Below are 25,631 nucleotides of genomic sequence, written 5' to 3' on the forward strand. Positions count from 1 at the left end.
CGCAGCATTCAAATGCATACAGAGATTCAGATCAGAAACAACAGCAGCCCTGGCACTGCTGCTCATCTTTGCATCTGACAGTTCCCCTGCCCTACTGGATTTCACCAAGGAGCATCTAAGGACAAAGATCATTCCGAGGTGGCCAGCTTCCATCGACCCAGCTTTCCTGCAGGTCACCAGAACACGACAACCCAAAGACCCACTTTGTTCCAGATTTTCTCGTTAAGTGAATGCATGCAATAAAAATGAAAATAATGGTGTTGCACCTACTGTGTAACCACCTGTCACTAAATTTATGAACAATTAAGGAAGTGGAAGTGCTTCCCAGGGAGTGATTTGCATGTGCTATAAAATGCTCATTTTGTTTGGAAATATAATGGGAAAAACAACTTTCTCATTTTTCCCCTTCTTTTTATTTAATTTAGCCTTTGTAGTAATTAATCAGGTATGTTGGGGTTCTCCCTCCCTCCTCCTCTAAATTTATGATACCCTCAGTACATGGCAGATCAACAATATTCCACGGAGGCTCTTTGCCTTCCAACGTGAGCGTGACTGGCAGCACCGGATGTTGCATCCGTGAGCGGAATGAGGCGCAATGGCTGCCAGTGCTTCATGGGTACCGCACGGCCCTTCTGTTGCAAAGACTGAGCCTCTGGCGCTGGAGCTGAAGGATGAGCTTCATTACTGGTAGAAGGACTTCTTTGAGGGGCCGGGGCTCTGACACGCTCTGCATGACGATGAGCCCAGGTTCAGTCCCTGGCATCACCATAAAGAGTGTCTTCGGAAGCAGGACCAGGGAGGACCTCTTGCCATTGTGAAAGATGGTCCATGAAGGATGCACGGAACCTCCTGAGACATGGTGGCAATCTTGCTCCCCCCACACACACCTTTTTGCCTCTCTCAACATTTCCTGAATGTTTGCCAGAGCAGCAATCTTCAATTCTGCCTCCAACTTTAACTTTTGCCAAGACTGGCGGACAGTTAGAGATGTATGAAAGCTCCTGTGAAGTGCTTCAAGTCTTGAAATTCTGATTCCCTCAAAAGGCCTTGTTATCTATCTTGAACCCTCAGCCTCCAAATTTACCTTCATAATTCTCTTTAAGGAAGATTTGGAGACAGCTTTTGGATCCCACAAGTGACGCAGACAAGGGGTGGTCCGAGGAATTGTGGTGTCAGAGGAGAGGCGCCAACTGCTGCCCTGCCCCATGCCCCTGGCGAGGGCAAGCCTCCTTTCCAAACCGTCCATTGAAAACTCTTAGTGGCCCAGGAGGAGGTGAGCTTGCCAGCAGCCTCCTCTTCCCTCCTGCTGCTTCTTGCAAGCTTTGCAAGGAGGGTGAGGAGAGGCACTTCTTGGAAGTCTTGCAAGGAACTCATCAGTCCCAAAGAGCTGCTCTGATGGTGGTAGGAAGCATTTTGCCACCCCACTGGTATCCCAATAATCTGCCACCTGAGGCAACTGTCTCACCTTGCCTCATGAAAGGGTCAGCCTGCCTGGACAGCTCAAGCAGGGCCAGCATCAGGGGTTGGCACAGTTTTGACATCTGCTGGAGCTCACACCATGGCAGGGGGCCTACCACTGCTACTTCTCCTCCTCTTTCTCCTCCATTACCACTTGCTTGTTTGCTGCCCTTTCCCCTCTTACTTCAGGACTATTCACATATTGACACATGCAGATTTAATCAATCAACTGATCAACTGAAACTCATACAATTAAGTGACACACAGGGAGGAGATTTGGTCTTGTGGTAGGAACATAGGAAGCTGCCATATACTGAGTCAGACCACTGGTCCATCTCAGTCAGTATTGTCTACACAGACTGGCAGCAGGTAGCAAGCATGACATGTCCCCTTTGCTAAGCAGGATCTGCCCAGGTTACATTTGAATGGGAGACTGCATGTGTGAGCACTGTATGATATTTCCCTTAGGGGATGGGGCCATAGATCAGTGGAAGAGCACCTACATGCTTGCATGCAGAAAGTTCCAAGTTCCCTCCCTGGCATCTCCAAGAAAGGGCTGAGAGAGACTCCTGCCTGCAACCTTGGAAAAGCTGCTGCTAGTCTGTGTAGGCAATACTGAGCTAGATGGACCAAGGGTCTGACTCAGTATATGGCAGCTTCCTATGTTCTTATGACAATGCATCTTTCCTCATAGTTAAATCCCACTGTATTCGATGGTGCTTACTCCCAGGTAAGTGTGTGTAAGACTGCAAATTAAAGTCTGTTTAATTGATTGGCAGCCATGTTAATATGGTGCTTTTTTCTCAATAAGTTGACCCCCCCTCCATTGTTAGGGGTTGTCCACGTTAATTAACTTTACTCCTGGAGGCATCTGGGTGGCCACTGTAGGAAAGACTTTGGTCTCATCTAGGAAGGCAATTCTTACTTCCTTCAGAGACATTTCTCCATTATTATTGACGTTACCCTTTCTGGCACTCACTCAGAGCTGGGGCGGGCTTCAGAATCAGTCTTGTCATTGGTCTCTTAGGAGGAAATTTTCTGAAGCTCTTTTCCTTTGAAAGGTCCTCACGTCACTTCCCTGGGCTTCTTTTGAATGGTGCCAACTTTAATTGATTTTCGCTGTTTATTTTCATTTCTTCTCCTTCACACACACACACACACACACACACACACACACACACACACACACTTACTTGTGTGTTGTGAGCCAGCTAGAGTTTAATAAAACATTTTGAAGTTAGCCAGACCAATTTCCTTCCTGCCACCACCTGCACAGACATCTAAAGTGAAGCAGATTTTAAAACATTATTCTTTTTAAGCAAGTGACGTGTGGTTTGTACTTTATTTACCGTCAAGGAGAAAGGGAGCTTTTTTGCCAGTGTAAGCAGTTTCCCCCCTCTTTAAAGGGCTTTTTGATTTCTTTTTAAAACTCCCTTCTTCATAGTTTGCTTCAATTTATTTATTTATTTATTGCTGCTGCAGGAAGAGGTCTGTTTAGGAATTGTTCTTTAGGCCAGGGATTACCACGCAATGGTCTTTGTGGGCAAGGACAGCCACGGAATTTTGCCTGAAGTAAAATACGAGGCAGATCCAGAGGGTTCTTCTTTGTAGGAGCTTTGAGAAAAGATAAAAGTATTTTGATAGGAAGAGTACAGCTTCTCAGGGAATGGGGTTGGCATTTCACGCTTTGCCTTTTAAGGGAAGGGGCTCTGGAACGTTCACAGCTGCACAAGAGCCAAAAAGAAAGATCAACAGGTTCAGCTTTGTCCACCACCACCACCACCTTCCTCTGCTGGAAAAAGCTTCGTCCATTGATTTTCTGCATTCCGTGCAGCTGTCAAAGGTAGACAGCCGCCCGCTTCTATTAAAAATAACAAAGACTCTTCTGGTCTCTCAAAGACAAAGATTTATTGTGATGTAAGCTTTCATGGGCTACAGCCCACTTCATTAGGCATGAAATTTTACACACACACACACACACACACACACACACACACACCAGCGGGTCCAAAGGACAATGAATGAGATACCAACAGTCTGTGTTATTTCAGAGCAGAGCTCAAATGTATATAAGATAAGCATAGCGATCATCCACCTTAATAGTAATTGGATATACTGGAAAACCTCATTGCTTGTGGGGGTTCTGTCCCTTGCCAACTACCACGAGTAATGGAACCCTGTGTAATAACAAAACAGCTGTGGGGAAAGGGGGGATTAGGTTCTGGTGGGGGAAGCAAATTAACAGCCAAAGATGGTCAAAATACAGCAAAAAAAACTTATTGTGGTGTGCTTCGTGGGTCCCCCATGTGCCCAGGAATGACCCCAAAAGGACAAAATGCCCCCCAAACCATGAAAAATAGTGGGGGGAGTATGATTTTTTTTCAAGGAACGAGCCACAAAATGGCTTCTTTAGACAAAATGGTGGGTGGAAGTGACCTCCATGGTAACTTCCAGCCCTCTAGGAACCGCAGATAAGTGGGTTTTCATATCCAACCTTTCATATCCATGGATACTGGAAATGGTGTCTATTAGACACCCCGCGGATACACAGAACCGCAAACAGCAGTTCCACGAATAATGAGGTTCTCCTGTAATGCAATCTCCCTTGCTTTTTTAACACCTGTAATTTAGCACCCTTGTCTTAACCAAGTTCTGTGCTGGGTTGGAGGCAGTCACTGGAAGATAGTTAGAAGCCTGAAGTCAGAACCAGGAGGGCTTAGGTGACAACTACGTAGATGTGGAGGGACAGACCAGGAACTGAGGACAGGAAGCAAGCCAGGTGTCAGAGCTGAAGCCAAGGATCGAGCCAGTGGATAAAGGAGAACTAGGACTGGGAGATGAGCCAGAGCTAAAGCCAATGGTCAAAGTCAAAATAAATAAAACAAACAAGAACCAGGAGCAAAAAACAAGCTGAAAGTCAGAGCCAAAAGCAGGGGTCATGTTGAACAGGAACCAGGACCAGGAAACACAACACACCAGGACCAAGGAAAGCATGAAATGGAGGCAAATCCCGGATGGACAGATCCAATGAACAGCCTAGTTGGGCAACATCAGCGGAGTTCTGCATTGACACAACGGATTCTCCATTTGAATTGGCAACAGGTAGAATCAAAACTGAATTTTTCTTGTACCTCGGCCCTCAGCAGCAGCTGCCCAGTAATTCCAAACTCTGATGTTGGCCCGGCAGGGCTCTCTCCACACTATCTAGAGTCCTGGAAAAGCAGGGTTCTTGAACACAGGGAGATCCCCCCCATATATAGAGAGTTGCCCTCACCAATGGAGACATTCAACTGAACACAGAAAGGTCACCCTTCTAGGCACATTCACTCACCCTGGTGTCGAGGCATGATGGGCGTGGGGCAAGGAAATGTGAAAAAAGTTACCACAGTGTGGTGAAGAGCACAGCCGTCATGCCTCTTGCCCCGTGTAGCTGCCCAATTTGAGGGCAGTAGCAGTGAGGCTGTAGTCCGCTAACCTCCAGAATGTCCCTCTCCGAGTGCAGTTGCAACTCTGTCCGGAGCTATTGAGTTCTCGCGAGATTTCGGAAGGAGATCTTGTTTGGCCGGAATCTTGTGAGGATTGCCAGAGCTGTCAGGAACCATATCAGAGTGCATCGGCCAATGATGAGGGGCCAGGAACTGAGGAAGGCCTGTGCTGGCGAGTGGCCAATGACTCAGAGCAACTAGAAGGGAGCACTAGCTGGGGTTGTGTGCTTTAAAATAACCCCTTTGTTGTGGGGTGACCCGGAAACCTCTGAGGCTTGTGAGAAGAAGCAGGTGCTTGCTGTAGTCCTGGGACCTGGGTACTTGGGAGCTTAACACCTGGACATGATGTGAGAACTGGGGTTTCCCCTGGGCTCTTGCAAGCTCTGGCTTCTGATTTTTGGCTTATAGTCTGACTTTTGGATTGACCCCTGGCCTGTGACTTCCAAAACCTTGTTTGTGGCTCCTGCTTGATGGCCGCCTACAGCTCAGCTGTGACACTTTGCAGGCAGGATTGTACATGAATCACTTTACGTTTACTATACAGATGATGATTCTTGCTGTCACTACTATGACCGATTTCATTTCATTGTAAATCACAGGCCAGAGTAAATAAAATAAAAAACCCACAATCACATAGGAACATAGAAAGCTGCCTTCTACTAAGTCAGACCATTGGCTCATTTAGCTCAATAGTGTCTAATCTGACTGCCTGAGATTTCAGGCAGGAGTCTCTCCCAGGTACGAACTAAAAGCCGGGCATGACTTTCTGGAGATGCCAGGGGCTGAACATCGGACCTTCTGCAATCCAAGCCGATGCTCTACCACTGGGCTAAGGCCCCATCCCTCAAGGGAATACCTTAACAGTGCTCACATGTAGTCAACCATCCAAATGCAAACCAAGGCAGACCCTGCTTAGCAAAGGGGGCAACTGATGCTCACTACCAGCTCTCCTCCTCCAGCTAATTCATTATCAAGTGATAAAACATCAGAAAACAGAGAGGCAGAAACGCACAGAGTAGAAGTCCATTAAGAATACAAAGAAAAAGAGCTGCTTTAATACAGCTGCTTAACAGAGACGTGGATGCAACCTATACAGTGGTTGCAGTTGCTGCCGCTTCTATAGCTTTGGTGCTAAAACCTCCGTAAGCACAACAGGGATCAAACGGATGTGAAGGTATATCATGATTATCCAAGCCAGATAAAAACTGTTGATTTCAGCTTGCATTGGCATCAGGGCCCAGCCTCATCACCAGGCAACACCATGCAGCAGCTTAGCTTGGTACTTTTGGAGTGGGAGGAAGTTTGGCTGTGGAGGCGCAAGGAAGAAAGTGTGTTATCTGCTGAATCTGTCGAACGTGGGAGGAGATCTGGTCTCCTGGTAGCCAGCGTGAATCGTCACCTTTGCTAAGCAGGATCAGCCCTGCTTTGCATATGGGTGGGAGACTAGATGTGTGAGCACTTGAAGATATGCCCCCCTTAGGGGATGAGGCCGCTCTGGGAAGAGCACCCAGGGGCGGGTTAACTTTTTGCTACCCCACCCTCCCTGCAGCTGCAGCCAGCCGCCACCGCCACGCCCCATCCTGCCTCCAGCGATCTTTAGGGGGCAAAGGAGGGGGGACTTTCCCTTTGCCCAGTTGGCCCCCCTCCCCAGAGTTACTGCAGCTTTTTAAAAATCAAAGGAAAGGGGGAAGTATCCCCTCGCCCCCAACTCCCCGGAGTCACTGCCGCCGCTCCTCAAATTTTGCTACCATAGGCAGATGCCTCCTCTGCCTCTGCATTAATCCACGCCTGAGAGCAGCTGCATGTTTTTATGCAGAAGGCTCCACGTCCCCTCCCTGGTGGAATCTCCAAGAGAGGGCTGAGAGAGATTCCTGCCTGCAACCTTGGAGAAGCCGCTGCCAGTCTGTGTAGACAATACTGAGCTAGATAGACATGCTTGCTACCACAAGACCAGCTCTCTTCTCCTCTTATAGCAGATGGCACTCACATGTAGTCACCTATCCAAATGCAAACCAGGGCAGACCCTGCTTAGGAAAGAGGACAATCCATGCCTGTGCTAGTGCAAGACCAGTACTCCTCCCCAGATGCTCAGGTTTTCATTCTCCAGGATTCAGTCCCCTCCCCAAGCTCTCTAGAAGTTAAATGTGAGTTGGAAATGGGTGCTACTTCTCTCTAGCGCACGCACATAGAGACGGAAGCACACACAGAAACATTAAGGCACTATGCAGCACACAACCTGACACTTCACACATGCTGCAGCTGCTGGGGCATATTTTCAAGTGTTGACAGCTTATTGTAGAACCATAAGTTGGTTCCAGCATATCCTTAACCCCAAAAACCCAACCACTCCTCAGCTTTTAAATTAGCTGGGAATAGACAACCGCAGAATAAATGAATGGTGAAGAGGCTTCAGAAAGGGGTGACAGTGGAAGTGGGATGGGATCAGGGAGTGATCCCTTGTGTGAGATGTTGGTGCCACACAATGATATCCCTATTTTCACAAACATTGGCAGGTTTGAAAAGGTGGTGGCAGCTTTGTTGGTTAGGTGGTGGGTTGCTGATCCCCGACTGCTTTCCTCCGCAGCATGCTTTGGGTCTTGCTAAATCAACACCCTGTCACAGGCAAAAAGCCCGCTTTCTTCTCATGGGCCCAATCATGAAACTGCATCATTTGGAATCATTAGAGCCACTGGAGACTAGTGATGTGCGTGAACCAGTTTGGAGTTCTGTTCCTAGAATGCCAAACCAGTTTGGAAACCAGCGTTTGAACCGGTTTGAACACGGGGTGGTTTTTGAAGCAGCACTGGAGGGGGAGGTAAGGACACCCTCCCTGTGGCTTAAAGGAGCCCCCCCCCACCTCCTGGGTGTGCATGGAACCGATTCCATGCAAACCCCTACTGAAGACACTTTATGATGCATCGTCACCTCTACTAGGTCTGCAGAAGCTGTTTTGTGGAGATGACAAGTCTAGCTGGATGAGAAATGAGGATATTTATTTATTTGAAATATGAATACCCCCACCCCTCCAGTAAACTACTACTCAGAATGGCTCACAACATTAATAAAATAGATACAATGTACAATGAAAGATGGGTAAAGTTAAACAAGTTAGAAAGACCAGGCTAAAACCACATTTAAAACTACAAATGTGTTAAAAGTTTCAAATTAAAAGTTATTAATAAAAAAGTAAAAACTGAGAACTATAAAAACTAAAGAGAGATAAGGGGGGGGCTAATAATACCAGTAATATCATAGCAATACCATACACTCATAAACTGTTCCATAAGAAGAAGCTTAGATGACTTGCATTCAGGGCTCGACAATCCGCTAGGCAGACCTCGGCAATTGCCTAGAGCACCAATTCTTGGTGGCTCCCATTAGCCCCTCTCTCCCTCTTGCATTGCACCCCGAAGTCCTGTATAGTGGTGTAAAGCATGGAAGATCCTTACATTCCTACACCCTGCTCCCCCAAGGGCCTCCACATTCTGCGACCCAAGAGACATAGTCTTCTTTGCTCATTGCACCTCAGCCCCCAATAAACAACTACTCTCATGAACTGCACGCTCTCTTTTAAATTAACAGGGACAGGAACATCCACTAGCCTGGATGGCTTTAAAAGTGGCTTAGACAAATTCATGGAGGACAAGTCTCTCCATTGCTACTAGTCTGAGGGTTGTGAGCCACCTGCAGCCTCAGAGGCAAGATGCCTCTCATTACCAGTTGCAGCGGAGCAACAGCAAGAGAGAGGGAAAGATCATGCACAAAGCTCTTGCCTGTGGGCTCCCCAGGGGCATCTGATGGGCCACTGTGTGAGACTGGATGTTGGACTAGATAGCCTTGGGTCTGATACAGCAGGGCTGTTCTTATGTTCTAAATATCTCCCACTATCCAGGCCCCAGCAATTCTTGGCTGTGGTGGGGGGCAGTGTGCCAAAGAAAAACTTTGCCTAGGGTGCCAAAATCCCTGCTCAGATTCACTTGATTTTTAAAACATATATATCCTGCTCTTCCTCCAAGGAGTCCAGAGCGGTGTGCCTGGTTATGTTTATCCTCACAACAACCCCACAAGGTAGGTTAGGCTGAGAGAGAAGAGACTGGCCCAGAGTCACCCAGAGCATTTCATGGCTGAATGAGGATTTGAACTCAGGTCTCCCCAGTCCTAGTCCATCTACTACACCACACTGCCTCTCAAATATTCTACTTATATTACATTAAATCCTAGGGCTCTCTCTCTCTTTCTCTCTCTCTTACACACACACACACACACACACACACACACACACACACACACACACACACCCACCTCTACATAGAGCCATCAATCCTATCATGACAAAATAGCCACTGCAAGGGGAAGAAAGAAAGAAAAGAAAAACACCTCCCCACCCTGGCATCCTGCCATCCCAGCTCTTATAAACCACTGTTAACTGCTGTAATGAACCAATCCAGGAGACATATTAATAATGACATGAAGAGACACATTTATTGTTGATTGTTGAGTCCTTGGCAGATTTATCGCAGGGTTTCTACCAAGGAAGGCCTGGCCCTGCAGAGGTGCAATTAAAAACAAATTGAACACAGGGACAAAGAATCAATAATCTAACCGGGCAACTCTTAAGTTTTGCAAAATACAAATATAAATTAATTGACATGAACATGGCTGCTAACAGGTCATTAATGCCTTGCTTGCTAGCCAATCAGAGCACAAAGTGCATCCCATTAAGTTGATTAGCCTAAGCTATCGCGAAGCATGGCTTCGGCTAGCGTTTGTTGGTATTTCCATCAAAAGCTCTGGTGCCTTCAGGAGCTACAGATGCTGGGCAGCTTTTCGCAGCCTGGGAATTTAACAGTGCACGGAGGGCAGGAATTGAAACTCTTCGTTTTAATCATCATGACCTTTGATTGTTACCTGTTTAATCATTGCAAAACCTATTTCTCAGTATGGTGTGCTGAGAATTCATCCAATTCTGTCTTGATTGCCATGGCACAGTCTAGCCTGGCTCACACATGCAACCAAAATGTATTACTGACTGTATACTTGAGAAGCGGCTGCAGAAAGTGCCTACTGGCTTGTATGAAAAATATTGTGAATGAGGCGAGAAAAAAATGATATGAAAGTTCTGCCTGTGGTCTCAGATCTGGGATGGTCCATTCATACATGCAAGTTGCCTCTTGATGCTGCAGTGATCAAGTGATGGGCATGCATGTATGAACCAACTCAGTCCTATACACAAGCTGAGTTTTACACTTTCACTAATGAGTACTGAAGATTCAGGGTTGAGGGAGTGAAATGGCCCAAACTAAGCCTGGGTTGCTCTACGTTGTGTCCGAACAGGTGCTGGTGTTTTATTCTTAGCTTGTTGCAAGAGTTCCACATCTGTTCATGAAGATGCCAGCACAGAGGAGCTGAGAAACAGCCAAGGAATGCAACTACTATAGGCACCTCACACCTATCCATGGTTTCTCCTCTGAACATGCACTCAGATGAAGTCTGCCTAGTGACTACTGACATCATCGCTCCCATCCCCCCTCTGCAACAGCCACTCTCTTAACGCAACAGTCTCACATGTGTTGCATGCTGGGCAAAGAAATTGACCAAGAGATTGACGATAGGACCCAAAAGGTAGCACGGGATCCACGTTGGCGGGGAGAAAGAGAAGCATGGCTACAGGAGCTGAAAACAAGCCATGAACGGATTTTTGTGTTGGGGTTCAAAACCACCCAGGAGTGAGTCTCCGAAGCAACTGCCCTGGTAATGGCACAACAGGAGGGCTCTTAAACACCCCAAAAGAAGGTGGTTCAATGGGAGAGCCCATAAACATTTGGCTTAACTCTTCTATTAAAGTAGGGAATGCATGATATAGGAACACAGGAAGCTGCTTTCTACTGAGTCAGGCTATTATTATTATTATTATTATTATTATTAACATTAACAACCCTGTGAAGTAGGTTAGGCTGAGAGAGAAGTGACTGGCCCAGAGTCACCCAGCAAGTATCATGGCTGAATGGGGATTTGAACTTGGGTCTCCCCGGTCCTAGTCCAGCACTCTAACCACTACACCATGCTGGTTCATTAGACTATCTCATTAGTCCCTCTAGCTCAGTATTGTCCATTCTGACTGGCAGTGGCTGTCCAGGATTCCAGACAGGAATATTTGACAGCCCTATCTGCTTGAAAAAGCACACAGTTATAATAAGACTGGATTTTAGCCAGAGAGATATTGGACTGGAGATTTATCAAGATCCAGAACATTTGGAGGAGGAAAGAGTAATCTTTGTTTCACACATCGTCACGCTCATTACTGAATCTGACACGCTCTACCTTTGCAGCCCCAAAGCAAAGAGAAGCCCTCCCCCTTCCCTTCCCTGATAGGAAATATTTCATTGTTCACTCCCATATTGATCCTTTGGACGCCATCTCTATTTCTCATGGCAAGGCTTATTGCATGGTGCCCGAATTAACCCTTGCACTCCAATGCAGGCTTCATTCATCCATCCATGCTGTATCACAGGTCACAAGTGTCAGCATCAAACCTATTCCTGGAATTGCTCAAATGACTGAATTATATTGATCTGTTGCTTTCTGACAAATGGGGCGAGTTCGAGCCAAACAATACGGCACTTAATTTTGCCTAGAGTGAAATTCTGAAGCAATTCAGAGGTTCTTGCTTGCTTGGGAGAACTTTTTGTGCTACATTACAGATGGGCAAGCACACAGGAAGCTAGAGTGCTAGCAGGATTGAGACCACAGCTGGATGGAGCATTAGGATCTGATCCACAAGCAGGCCCATCCAGTGGCAGAATCAATTGAAGGTTAGGGTCTGAACTGAGAGATCCAGCTGGAGCAAAGATGGAAACAGTAACAAAAGGAACAGACAGACAGAGACGCAGAAACACGCCAGTAAGTTCAGACTCTAGCTGTTGCCCTAGTCTGACCTGAAGCATTTCTAGTCATGCTGGATCTAAAGAACCAATGGGTTCTCTTCTCTTCCATTTTCCCAAGGGGTTGGCCGCAAAGGGAACCAGTGAGCCAACTGGGAGGTTCCCAGTCTGAATCGCGATGGAATCCAACAGAAACAACCAAGGAATTTCCAAAGAAGCAAAGAGTGTTCAGAAGAAATCCAAGTGAACCTCTTTGTGGACGGTTATTGTTTCATTTATTAAGCACTTTATAATACTAGGCATGATGCAGAACAGAGTTCTTCATTGTAAGGCCCAGGAGCCAGTGGTGGCTTCCATTAACCCTGAATTCAGCTCCCTGACAAATGGTTTATTGGGCCGGTGCACAACTTTTAGCCAAAGCTGGATACTCTGCTCAGTCCCCCTGGCACCATTCCGAGGTGACCATTCCCACCATGCAGGGCTGCATTTTGCCCAGAATGGGTGGGATTCCTTTAAGGAAACAGAGCCCTCTCAAGCCCCTGCAGCACGTTGGAAGTTGCGGACACAGTACTGGGAAGTGTAGACCTTCCCAGCACTCTCGCAAGAGTGGGATCCTTCTTTCTTAAAGGGCCCTCCCAGCACTGAGGAAAGTAGGGATGTGCAAACCCGATCAAGGTTGAGCCAATTTGAGCTTGCACTGGCCCAGTTCAGCTTGAGGTTGAGCCAAACCCACGGGCCAGTTTGGGACAGGTTTGGGGGTGATAGACATGGTTATTTTTTTTTAAGATCACAGTTACTATCGTCAAGGGCTTCAGCGGCCTCAGTGGGTGCTGCTGTGGTTGCGGGAGAGTCTCCGGTGGCTCCCCCTTCCCCCACCGGCCTCCCCCCGGTATCCCACAGGCTGGTTTGGCCCATTTGGGGGGCCAATTCAGCTCTATGTGAGTGCATGGTGGCCATTTTGGAGGCTGCTGCGCATGCGTGCAGGCCATTTGTGTTGTGGGCCCAAATGGCCCACGTGCATGAGCAGCAGCCTCCCAAATTGCCACTGTGCACTCACAGGGGTGAACCAACCTGAAAACAGGTCAAACTGGCCCGTGGGAGACCAGGGGAGGCCAACAGGGGAAAGGGGAGCTACCAGAGACTCCCCGTGGCCACTGCAGCACCCCCAGAAGGCCACCTCTGCCATCACTGGGCAGTAAGTCATTTTTCAAACCTGAAAATTGAACACACACCCTGCCCTCAAACTGGGCCCAAACTGGTCCTAATTTGAACCGAACCGGGCCCCTGTTTGAGGGGTGCCAAAACCAAACATGGCCAGTCTGATTCAAATCCAGTTTGGATTTGAACCAAACCAGACAAACCGGTTTTGTTCACATCCCTAGAGGAAAGTGCAGTAATGTGTGAAGCTCAGCACAGTGGGAAATGGTTTCCACCTGGAAAAGGTTTCTCTCTTCTTCTTCTTCTTCTTTTTTGCCAGAGTAGCTGCCCTCCACTTGAAAAATAGTGAAGAATGCAGGTACAGAAAGAGTTCCAAACAGAAGGCTCAGTCGGTAAGCTTGCAATGTGGTCTGATGCTCCAGAGGAAGCTTGTAGCCCCCAGGTTTTCACCAGGTAAGTCCTAATTGGACAAAGTGCTTAAAAGAAATGCTAACTCAAAGCATTGCAAATGGTCCCTTTTAAAGAGAAAAGATAATCACATCAAGATTCTCTAAGCAGATGGTTCACATGCAAGCAAAAACTCTCCTGAGAACCGCTGCTGTCAAGAGACGGATTTCCAGCCAAGAAGGAAGGGGCGTGGGTCCACACAAGCAAGAAATAGGTTTGCCTGCCCAATGTCTACCATTCCTTGACGTAGCTTCAGGGCTGCAGCCAAAGTCACTTGAGGCTAAACAGCCGCAAGATCATTGTTAGCAGTAACCTTGGGTGGGGAGGCATAGTAATGTATTTGTTTCTGGAATTGTATCACCCATGAATGCGAATGACCATCCAGTTAGACCTGGAACTGGCCTCAGAAAATATCAATTGTCCCCACCCCACCCCCACCAACTAGAAAAAGAGCAAGTTTCCCCCTAGCCTAAATCTGAGCCTGCTTCAGATCCTGGCCTTCCCCCAATGATAGAGGCTGATTTCTCCTTTAAAGCCCTCTCAAAGTCTCACCCACCTGTCTACCTAACTCCCCCACCATGACAGCATTGCCAACACTAACTGAAACTATTCCTCAAGATTATTCACAATATGCTGCCATTACAATATCCAGCATTGCTTCCAACAGTCACCTGGGAATTGATGCCAATCCCAGAGGGCTGGCAACCCTATTCCAAACACCTTCCCCACCTGTGCTGCTCTTGTTTTTGCTGCTCCGGCAGTGGTGGCAGGGAAAGGGAGGCAGGCCTCTTTCCCCACTCCCTTCTCCAATGCCTGGCATGCATGCTGAGAGGTGTATTTTCTCCACTGCTACCAACAGATCGCTGGGAAAACTTGACTTATCAGTCGTATCTGGTAGACATACACAGGAGCACACCGGGCATCAGAGAGAACAAGGGGAAGAGAGATCCTACTTTCCTGCTGGAGTAGCAAAAAGTTAAAGGGGGATGGGTAGAGGCAGTGGTGCACCTAGCTGATTTTGGGGCCTGGACCACTGCTGCTGTTGCTGCCTCAAGGCGTTTCCACCGCCGCAAGGCCCAGTCACGCTGAACCATGGCTTTTCTGTAATTTTAGCCACCATGTGCTGGGATGCGGGGTAAGCCAAGCTGTCCTCCCTCCCCTGTGGTGGCGGGGGTGGACAGAACACCCACTGGGCCTGTTCGTCCAGCCCAGCAGCCCCCAGAAACTGCAAGGCACACCTGCACAGTTCGAATAGACCATTGCACGCCCGTTTCATTGCAAGCTTGAGACGATCTATTCAAACTGAGCAGGCGTGCCTCACAGTTTTCAAGGACTGTTGGGCCAGATGGACAGGCCCTGCGGCCACTCCACCGGCCACCGCCGTCGCCACGGTGGGGTAGAGGGAGGCCCGCTTGGCTCACCCCCACACCTGCTCATGGCAGCTAAAATTACAGAAAAGCCACGTTTCGGTGTGGCGGTGGGGCAGCAGCGGAGTGGGTATGGGGTGGTGGCAGGAGCCGCCCCCGCCCTGGGTTAAATCAGGGGAATAATTGAGCAAATGTCCCAAGGCACCAGGAGGGGAGGATGCTACCTGGATGGCAGCTCACTTTTGGCCCTCATGCATGGGAAGTGGAACACAGGAAGCTGCCTTCTACTGAGTCAGCCCATTGGTCCACCTAGCTCAATACTGCCAATTCCGACCGGCAGAGTCTCTCCAAGGTTTCAGGCAGGGCTATTTTCCTAGCCCTACCTAGAGATGCTGCCACAGATTGAACCCGGAACCTTCAGCATGGAAGTAGATGTTCTACCACTGAGCTCAGGCCCTGCTCTCTAAGGGGGATATATAGGTGGAGGGCCAACAGGGGTGCACACTTCTTGTCCCGGGGCCTATTCCAACCTTAAGACTCTGTCTTAAATTCTTCGCTGACTTAAATCTTAATTAGAACCAGAGAAGAATTTCCAGCTTCGCAAGGCAGGAATTAGGTGTCAGACCTGTAAGGCTCATGCTTCAAACCTAGCAGTGCCTGACAACACATTCCCCGAATGTGCATTTGTATGAGAAGTGTGAAGCATACTGAAAAGAAACCAGACTCCTGTGGCAAACACACATTGGGAGCCGCCCAAAATTAACTAGATAAATGACAGTAAGGAGAAGGGATACTTTGCTCCATTAATGGCAGGCTGATTACAAGCAAAACAAATAACGAGACACTCTAACATTTCTAAAAGGAGTGCAGATAAAGAGAGAAGGAATTATTACAATGTTTCTTTCTCTTTTGCCAAAAAAGGGGGGAAAAATAAGTTGAAGCACGGATATTTCTTTCTTTCTCCAGATTTACTCATTGCAAAATCAATATCCATCAGCTGTTTGAAATTAAAGGAGAGGTTAGGCCCCAGTTTTATACATGCCTTATTGTATTGCGAGAGCTTTCTACTCGGCCAGATAAATCTTCTTTAAGAGGATTAGGAAACTTTCATTATCTTTATCTAACCTGAACTAACACTAACTCTGAAAAATTAATCTATAGACTGGACAAAAGCCGATAGTGGTTGCTAAGAAGCTAGCCTCTGGAGTTGCTTTCTAATTGAAGTGAGTGGAGGAGACACGGCCAAAATCTGTTACCACTCGGGGACCATGGGGCAGTGAGTGTGGGGCAGGGGTGGGGAGAGAGAAACAAGAGCTCCTCATGGGCTGAACTGGTCACATTATTCCTTGTGAATAATTTATCCATCAGCTATGGGCATATATTTTTTTGCTATGAATCATTTATTTGCAAAGGGGGGAAATCACCCTCTGCTCCCTGCCGCTAATTATTTATGTTGCTCTAACCATGGGAAAGCACCAGCACAGCCCTCCAGTCACTCTATAGCCACTCTGGCTCTCCACCATCAGGAATTCATTTCCACATAGGGTTGCCAACTCTGACTGAAGCTATTCCTGGCAATCCCACACCCACGGAAGTATTTTTCAAAATATCAAGCTATTACAATCTCCAGGATCATTTGCAATGGTCAGATCAGTGCTGATGTGCTGGAGACTCCAGAACAATCCTGGGAAGTTGGCAACCTTCTTTCCATCCCAAAACCCAAGATCAAGCCAATGCTAATGGGTCTTGAACTTCTTTCTGGGGAAGGAGAACATAGTGACAAGAACATTTTGCCCAATCTGTTCCCTTTATTGTTTCTCAGAACGTAACAAAAGCTTTGCTGGTTCAAGCCTAAGGCCAACCTAGTTGAGCATCCTGTTTCCCACAGTGGTCCACCAGATGGCTCTGGAAAGCCCACAAGCAGGAGATGAAGGCATGCTCTCTCTCCTGCCAATGCTCCTCTGCAGCTGGGATTCAGGGGCATCCACTGGTTTGGGTCACTTCTCCTTCTTCAGTGTAATACTTTTAACATTAATTTGGGTACTGTAGTACGTGTGGTTTGTGGCAGCTTTCAGTTCATTTGCATCTTCAAACACCCCCCCCCCCAATTCTTCCTTATGTTAATGTACACATTAATCAAACGCTACATAAATGTCATCAATGCGATCATATGTCGACTGCAGCCGGGGTGTAGCTATAATTGAGCAGATGGGTTCAAAGAACCGGGGCCCCTGAGCTCCTGAGGGACCCCCAGCTCCACCTCTCCCGATCGCCTTCACTATCTCCCTCACTCCTAGGGGTCTCTGTGGAGAGGGGTGAACATGGGCTCCCTCTCCACTAGCTATGCCCCTGAACTGCAGCGACATCCTTGACAATGAAAAAGATCTTGACGCAGGAGCCAGCAGGGTCCTAGTCTCCTGAACTAGCCTGCCTTCTTGCCAAAGCCTCACAAGTACCCTGTGGGGTCCCAGACTGGAACCAGATATCATGGTGAAGATAGAAGAGATAGCAGTGGTTTGCTGTGGTGGGATACCAGCAACAGACTTCTCCGGACTGGCTGCTTGGGGCTTGGAAGCCATGCACCATCTCTTCTCATAATCAGCAAAACCAGAGTCTACCATGTAACTAGTAAAAACTGCATCATGGATAATTAAGAGAAAATTATGCATATCCACTCAGTTCTCACAATCCATGCAGGCTGCAGAACTCAGCTTTTTTGGCACAGAATGTGTATTGCCTGGGTGTAGAATTTTAAATGTGGCATATACACAGATGTTGCTGAACGCATTTCTGGAGTTGCAAAATGGAACGTGGCAGTTGAGCTCATTCCGCATCATGGCCGGGAATATCTCCTAGGCTGAATGGTAAAATCCATTCTGAGGCTTCTGAATGGAATCAAACGTCCCCTTAGATTTAAACTCCCTCAAAAACAGACATGCTCCGGACCACATCATCCTGCCGGTCTGGCACTTGATGTGGAAACTACGAGAAGCTTCTATCAGAGAGACTCAGGAGCTCCCACTTTCTCTCCCCAACAGCTTGTATTAGGCTGAGGGAGTTCTCTTGCAGAATTATCCCTTGAAGCCAAAAGCCTTTTACGGCCTGCAATGACTTTGACATACTTGCACAATCTGTCTTCTCTCCTCTGGAAAGTGATAACCTTGTTCTGTTTGAGTCTCTTCTTCTACAGTACCTGACAGTTCTTTTATTTTGGCACTGTATTTTCCCCAAAGAAGATAATTCCGCTGTCAAGGCCACTAAAGTGCCACTGAGGCGGTGCTTTCCATATTTAGAAATATCCCGGTTCCTTTGGAACTCTGACTCTAGGAGCAGCCAGGAAAGACGGGGCTGACGAGGCCTGGGTTTTAGCCCTCCAGAACCCAAAATATTTTCAAAATGTACACCAGCAAATCCTTGACTCATCCCATTGTATTTTTAAGGCAGAGGTGGATTATGTTTCCATAGCCAGGGGACAACAGAAGAAGCGTAGTGGGAGGCCTCCTCAATGAATAATCTTTTGACTGCATATATGCATAACTCCAACGGCTGTAGCAGGTTTTGACGTCCACAGTTCAGGCCAAAACAGAGGAACAGAGGAACTGGAATGTTTCACTTCTATGAGGGGTTAAGACTTTGTGTCCCAGGTTTTAAGCATGAGTTGTAAAGTGAACTGTCTTGTTTTCAAGATTCAGAGTATAACAGACTACACATACACCAAATTGAAGCTTTCTATATGTTCTGTAGAGTCTGGAATAATGTTGCAAGTGAATGAACAGCTGAGTCCCCAGCATCTTTCTAATCAACCAACCAAACTTTAACTCAACGTAATTCCCCAGTACTAAGGTTGGCTGCACCACCAAAATGAATGCTCATTGTTACTGCTAGCACTACTTACATGGTTTGCATCTCTTGATATTCTAAAACCACATTGCAAATGAATATCATTATGGAATACAGAAATTTTACTCAAATATTGATTGCCAATAGAAGGGTTTAGATTGAGTTGGCCTGGCTCTGTCCCTCAAACTGTACAGACCAACACATGTTGCAAACGCTGAGGCACATTTGTTCATTCCTGCATTGCATGGACAGCGCAGTACATGGGAAGGCACCTACAGGTCTAAGTGTTAACACAAACTGTTTGGTTTCTTACTCCCCCAAGCATCATCAGCAAGTACATCTATTCAAACCCCCTGGGAACTGTCAATGTCAAAGGGTTTTTCCTCCCCATGTCCTCGCCATTCAGGCCTTGGAGACTTGTGTCCACTGCCAGCAGTGCTCTGTTCCCGCTGCATATTGGGCAAACTGAGCTCCATGCTCTGGGGGCATCATCTAGTCAGCATTAACACTCCATACTTGACTCCACGAGTCAATCCCATACACCAAGCCTCTTAAAAAGCGCCTCAGGTTTCCTCCGCAGTCTGAGAACTTGCCTTCCACATGAGGACACTGCCTCCATTCCTTCTGCCTTTTCCATTTCTTGGAGCAATATCCTTACTGGACTTGGACCATACATACAACTTGTTTTTGGCCATTCTAGCCCTCTATGGCTGCTGCAGAATTTGACCGCTACCTGACTTCAACTTCGCACCTGCCTTTGGCCCTCCTGATCTCCGTTGGCCCACTCAGGAACTCATTCTCCTGTCTAGTTCTAAGTGGCAAAAATATCTGGCTGGTCTTCACAGAATCTCGGTCTTGCCAATGTTAGATGTGCCATCCTCCTGGACAGACAGACAGCTCCCCCAGCTCCTGCAACCTGACAGCCTGGACTGCAATTGCCACCAAGTCTTACCTTGTACGATGAGATGCACACGTGACGTCTTTGGATGATTGTCTGTCTGTACCGAGCAGGTGTAAGGGCCTTCGTCATATATGTCCACATTATGGATCTTGATGCTGTACTGGGTTTTGGTGTTTGTGAGGATGACCACTCGGTCGTCTATTGACCACTTGTCATTCCCAGCATAAAGGATAGTGCTGCGGTTCAGCCAGGCAACTCGCGTGACCCTGTCATCCACAGTACACCTGGAAAGGAAGGGATGGAGAATGAGAAGGGAAGGTGCTTGGAGAGCCACCGTTGCCTCCAGGACAAATCTACATATTTCATTTCATCATATGCATCTATGTCCTGCTTTTCTGTTCTTTATATTCAATGCATCTAACAATCCACTGTAAATACATAGGAACATAGGAAACTGCCATATACTGAGTCAGACCATTGGTCTATCTAGCTCAGTATTGTCTTCACAGACTGGCAGCGGCTTCTCCAAGACCGCAGGCAGGAATCTCTCTCAGCCCTGTCTTGGAGATGCTACCAGGGAGGGAATTTGAAACCTTCTGCTCTTCCCAGAGCGGCTTCATCCCCTGAGGGGAATATCCTCACAATACAGACATCCTCACAATCCAGACATCCTCATCCCCTCAAAAAAAAATTTTATAAGTATAATTTAAAAAAATAAACAGGTTCAAAAGCAGCAGCAATACATCAATTTAAAAGATCCCACACAACAACCATAAATAGCATCTGCTCAGAACAGCAGTGGTGGGCAGCAGGAACACTGGATGGATGGGGGAGATGGTTCTGAAGAACATCTGCCTTTCAGTATTTCCCCTTTATTAACATCACATTTCAGGGGGGAGCAGAGGCTCCATTCAAACTATACACCCTGTTTGATCATACTGAGCAAAAATAGGGGAAAGAAGGTACAGCGGGTGTCTCACCACATAGCTAGAGGCTACAGACAATGATATTTATAAGGATGCTGCTGAGTCTCTCCCAGACTCTTACAAGCTTTGCAGGGGTGTGGGAAGAGGCTTTCCTTGCACAAACCCTGCAGCAATAACCAAAGCATATTCACTGTACATTGGGCAGGAAAGAAATGCCTCTTTTGCTTGCTGCAGCATGTTGTCAAGACCTGTGCAGCACAGATGAAAGCCCATAGCATGAAGAGACAGATACATGGTGTGATGGGGGTACATAGAAAGTGTCTCTACATCAGGAGCAGGCAATAGCAGCTGGGGATGATGGGAGTTGTAGTTCAGCAACGGCCGGAGAGCCAAGGCTGCCTAACCAGGCTCTACATTACTCAGCAATAGTTGAGCCATCCTGAACACTAAAAGTACAGGCAAACCTCATTATACACAGAGCTGCTTTTCATGGTTTCCTGTATCTGCAGTTGTCAGGCACCTGACCTCCTTATCTGCAGGTAGGAAAGGATTAAAACCCACATATCTGTGGTTCCTAGAAGGCTGGAAATGACCGTAAGGGTCATTTCCAGCCTCCATTTTGTCTTTGGGAGCCATTTTGTGTCTCATTCCGGCCAAAAGAAAAAAGAAATTGGGGGGAAAAACACCTGTTACTTTGGGGATTTGGGGGCATTGCTGGATGCCAGGAGACCCGCCATGCACGGTACGGCACTATTTGGCCCATTTTTGTGATTTGGGAGCAGTTTGGGGGTTTTGTGTGTTTGTTTTAAAGTCTGGAACCTAAGCCCTTATTCCCAAAGACCAAGTGACTCATTATCCACGGTAACCTGCGAGAACAGAATCCCCACCAATAATGAGGTCCTCCTGCATGCATTTTGACCTGCTGGAACTGCATCAGGTCTAAAGAGCTGTGATTTCTTGGCAATTATTCTTTGTCCTAAGTTGCACAGTCAAACATTTTGCATTTCCCTAGCCCTCCATCCTGGCAACCCAGTAAAGGGTTCTGGAAGCAAGGATTCATTGTGCAGATCCAGTTTCAATTAGCCTTCTTCCCTTTCATTCACATATATTCCTAAGTCAATTGTTAACTGTCTGAGAAGCCTCAAGCAATGACTTGTGGTTGGCTGCCTCATGTGTAGGTATCTGGCATCACACCAGAGCAGCTTGCTTCACTGTAAGGCCCAGGAGCCTGTGGCGGCTCTCTCTGTGTGACTCCCTGACTCAGTGGTTATTGGGTGTGTATGAAGCTTGGGTCAAAGCAGAATACTCTGCACTATGCAAACATTGCTATCCCCTGCTGCGACTCCATTCAGGGAAACAGAGCAATACTGAGCCCCTGCACCATCTTGGAACAGAGTAGCCCTTCCCAGCGCTTTCCTCCTAGAGCTCTGTGTCTCTTAATGGGACCTCCTAGCACTGAGAAAAGCACAGTAATAGGAGGAGGTTGGCACAGTGGGAAATGGCTCTCATTGTGAAGGGTTGTATTTTGGGGTTGTGGGATTTTTTTGCCAAAGCCACTCCCACTTTTGACCCGCACTTGTGACGACCACTGCGCTAGAGTAAATAGTAACATAGGGACATAGGAGAAGCCGCCTTCTACTCAGTCAGACCACTGGTCCTTCTAGCCCAGTCTTGTCTACCCAGACTGGCAAGGACTTCTCCAAGGTTGCAGGCAGGAGTCTCTCTCAGCCCTATCTTGGAGATGCTGCCAAGGAGGGAACTTGGAATCTTCTGCATGCAAGCACATGCTCTTCCCAGAGCGGCCCCATCCCCTAAGAGGAAGATCTTGCACTGCTCACACATCAAGTCTCCCATTCATATGCAACCAGGGTGGACCCTGCTCAGCAAAGGGGACAATTCATGCTTGCCACCACAAGACCAGCTCTCCTGGTCTACAACTAGTAGTAGCAGTAGTAGTACACTAGAGTAAGCAGGGGCTAAAGCACTTCATACACATATTCTCTCAGTAATCTTTAAAACAGCCCTGTATGGTGGGCCAGAAATGTCATCCCCCATATCGCAGCTGAGCCTGAGCGACGGGGCACCTTCCATAACAAGTAAGTGGTTCAAACTGAAAAGGGTGTTGAGTCCTTGCATTCATCGACATCACTGTTTCCACAGGCGCAAGTTGCATGCCTTCACCTGCGAGCTCTAGGAAGCCCTTGATGACATAGGAGTCACCCATGTCTACCTCTGCTATGTTTGGAAGGTGATTAAACCTTGCGGGCTTCCGATGTGCATTCTGGACAGGAAACCACACATCCTGACCTTGCTTCTCTCTGCCGACAGGATCCTCTACAGTAGATCCAGCTCCTCTCTTTCCCCTTAGCCCATGTCTCCTTCATCCCTCTGTGAAGAAAAACGGGTGCCACTTATTTCACACCCTCCCTCCCCGCGCGCCCGCAGCCCACTTCCCATCCATCTTAATCCCGACTTGCCACGCCGGCCGCGGTTCCAGCCTCGGAACCCTCCCTTTATTCAAATTAACTGTGGGAGAGCTAAGCGCAGCCTAGTTAAGTTGAGCCCTAGGGGGATTGCAGTCTAGTGGACTATTACTCCTGTCTCAGTTCATTATAATGAATAATAAAGAGATACTTACACACGTTTTTGGTAAATTATTCATTGCATGGACTGGAAAAATCAGGGCAGTAATATGTAAAACAGACAACTGGCATGTCTGTGTTCATATAAATATCTAGCATAAAGCCCTTCAAGAACGCGCTGGTCTCCTCATTAAAGATGAAGTACAAGGATCATGGTTTGAAAAGACAATCAGGATTCCTTCATGCTGGCTTTGTGCAGTGGAAAAAGGAGGAAAAAAACCCTCTGATGTGTAAATTCTGGCAGTGCTGGGCCAGTCAGAGAGAGGGCCTCTCTCTCTGTACTTGCTTGATTGGTATTTTGGCACAGTGTGTAAATGCACTACAGACAGGTACATGTGCACACCATGACTTTTTTAAAAAATACAATAAAATGCTGCACCCAGGCAATGCAAATTCTGCCCCAAGTAAATCAGTGATCTCTAGACACTAGCATAATTGCAGCAGTGTTTCTCGTTTGGCCCAATTTATTCCGGAATTGCATCTCTTTTGCATCACTTACAATAGTTTTGCCAGTCATCAAGAGGGACAAGTGAACATCTAATTCAGCCCAGCTTTTTGAGATTTCCCACCCATTCTGAAACATATCTCCATAGCCTTAAGATCTATAAGCTTGATTTAAAAAACAAACCAACCCGAGGAACATAGGAAGCTGCCTTCTAGGGATGTGCGAGCCAGCTCAGCCTCGAGCCGATTTGAGCTAGAACAGGCTCGGTTCGAGGGGCTCGACCTGGCCACATAAATGGCTGCTGCACACTCACAGAGGGCTGAAATGGCCTATAGGAAACCACAGGGGGAGGCCGGTGGGGGGAGAGGGAACAGCCAGACAAACACCCCCCCCCCCATGGCTGCAGAAACACTCCATGAGGCCTCCAAAGCCATCAATGGCGGCAAGCCTGCCTTTTAAAAACACTAATTTTAACATGTATGGCACCCCTGGACCAAATACTAATCAAACCAGGTCCCACATTTGGGGGTGCTGAAACAGAACATGTCCAGTCGAGTCCAGTTTGGACTCGAACTGAACCAGGCAAACTGGTTTTGTGCACATCCCTACTGCCTTCTACCAAGTCAGACCAGTATTGCCTACACAGACTGGCAGTGGCTTCTCCAAGGTGGCAGGCAGGAGCCTCTCTCGGCCCTATTTTGGAGATACTGCCAGGGAGGGAACTGGGAACCTTTTCCATGCAAGCATGAAGGTGCTCTTCCCAGAGCGGCCTCATCCCCTAAGGGGAATATCTTTCAGTGCTCACATGTAGTCTTCCATTCAAATGCAAGCCAGGGCACACCTAGGTAATTCTGGAGCCTGGACCTAAAGTCCTTTGGACTCCCCTCGCCCAGGCAAGTTAAACAGCATCCTCCCCACACACACCCCATGACACATGCAGTATTTTTAACATGTGAGTTCTTGAGGGCACAAATTGCAACTGAACTCAAAAGAATGTAACAGGTGTCTTTATGCAACTATGCATTAGCAGAAACTTTTCAACACACAACTTAACATATCCCCGTCCCCGTCACAGTTTTATTTCCCCTGCCCGCTCGGTCTCTATAGTAGAGGTCACAGTCATGTTCAGCCACCCAGCCCAGGGTGGGCTGGCTGAGTGGCAACCACACCACCCGGGACAGACTAAAGAGGTCTTGGGGGGACCCAGGGGATGTGGAGGCCCTGGACTTCAGCCCGAAGTCCAGGGGGAAGAGTGCCTCTGATCATGCCCTTTGCAAAGGTGAACTGGATTCTCTGCAGCCACGTTTCTCTACTGTAATTGGCTACTGGGACTCAGCATCCCACCTGCACAACATCCTCATATCTTCCAGAGAGTCGGAACACGTGTGTGGGCACTAGGTTCTTTGAGGAGAGAATGTTAATTACATTTCTTTCTTTTTTCAGAGGCCTCATAATTGGATTGTTCCTTTTCTTCTTGTATTCACTCTGGTTACAAAGTTAACAGGCTGCGGCAGCGTTTCATTCCAGGAGGTTGGGAGTGGGGGAGGAAGGGAAGATTTATTTGTAATCATCAGAAATAAACACAGTCCCTCAGAAGTAAACACAAAAGAACAGAACCAGGCTGTGCTCCCGCCTCGTTAAAGATGCAAATTAGAAACAGGCCATCAACACACACAAGGTCCCACTAATCCTCTCTCAATAACGTAAATCGTCAAATTAGTTTCCAGTACAATGACATCTGTGTCACCTAACGGCTGGTTTAATACAATAGGTCCTAGAGGGAAGGAGGGCGCTTCCGCCTTTGTCACTGATGATATTTATTCATGGTGATGAAGACGGAAGGCCCTGAGGTTTAACTCCCAATCCCTTCTGTGGCCACCAGCGATGCTCCACAGCTGTGGATCTAGCCACCCCCTTCTTGGCAAGCATCCATTCAAGTTCTCTTCCTGCAACTTCCCTGGCACTTTTCTTATCAGCTATGCAAAGACCCAATATTTCAAATAGAATAAAAACATCATTTACACAGTCGATGGTAAGGGGCAGGCTCTTTAGGGTAGCAACGCTCAGTAACCATAGGGTCA

General features: G+C 47.5%; 1 protein-coding gene across 6 annotated transcripts in view; it reads right to left on the bottom strand.

Annotated features, from left to right (window-relative positions):
- The window catches only part of LOC128333663 (opioid-binding protein/cell adhesion molecule-like), a 718,254-nt gene that overhangs the window by 131,370 nt on the left and 561,253 nt on the right, over positions 1–25,631 (bottom strand). For all 6 annotated transcript variants that reach the window (XM_053269413.1, XM_053269409.1, XM_053269410.1 and 3 more), the window contains one exon: positions 19,589–19,821. In XM_053269413.1, coding sequence (XP_053125388.1) covers positions 19,589–19,821 — 233 coding nt within the window. The remainder of the gene's footprint in view (positions 1–19,588; positions 19,822–25,631) is intronic.

Source organism: Hemicordylus capensis, chromosome 8 (genome assembly GCF_027244095.1).
Source record: "Hemicordylus capensis ecotype Gifberg chromosome 8, rHemCap1.1.pri, whole genome shotgun sequence".
Lineage (NCBI taxonomy): Eukaryota > Metazoa > Chordata > Lepidosauria > Squamata > Cordylidae > Hemicordylus > Hemicordylus capensis.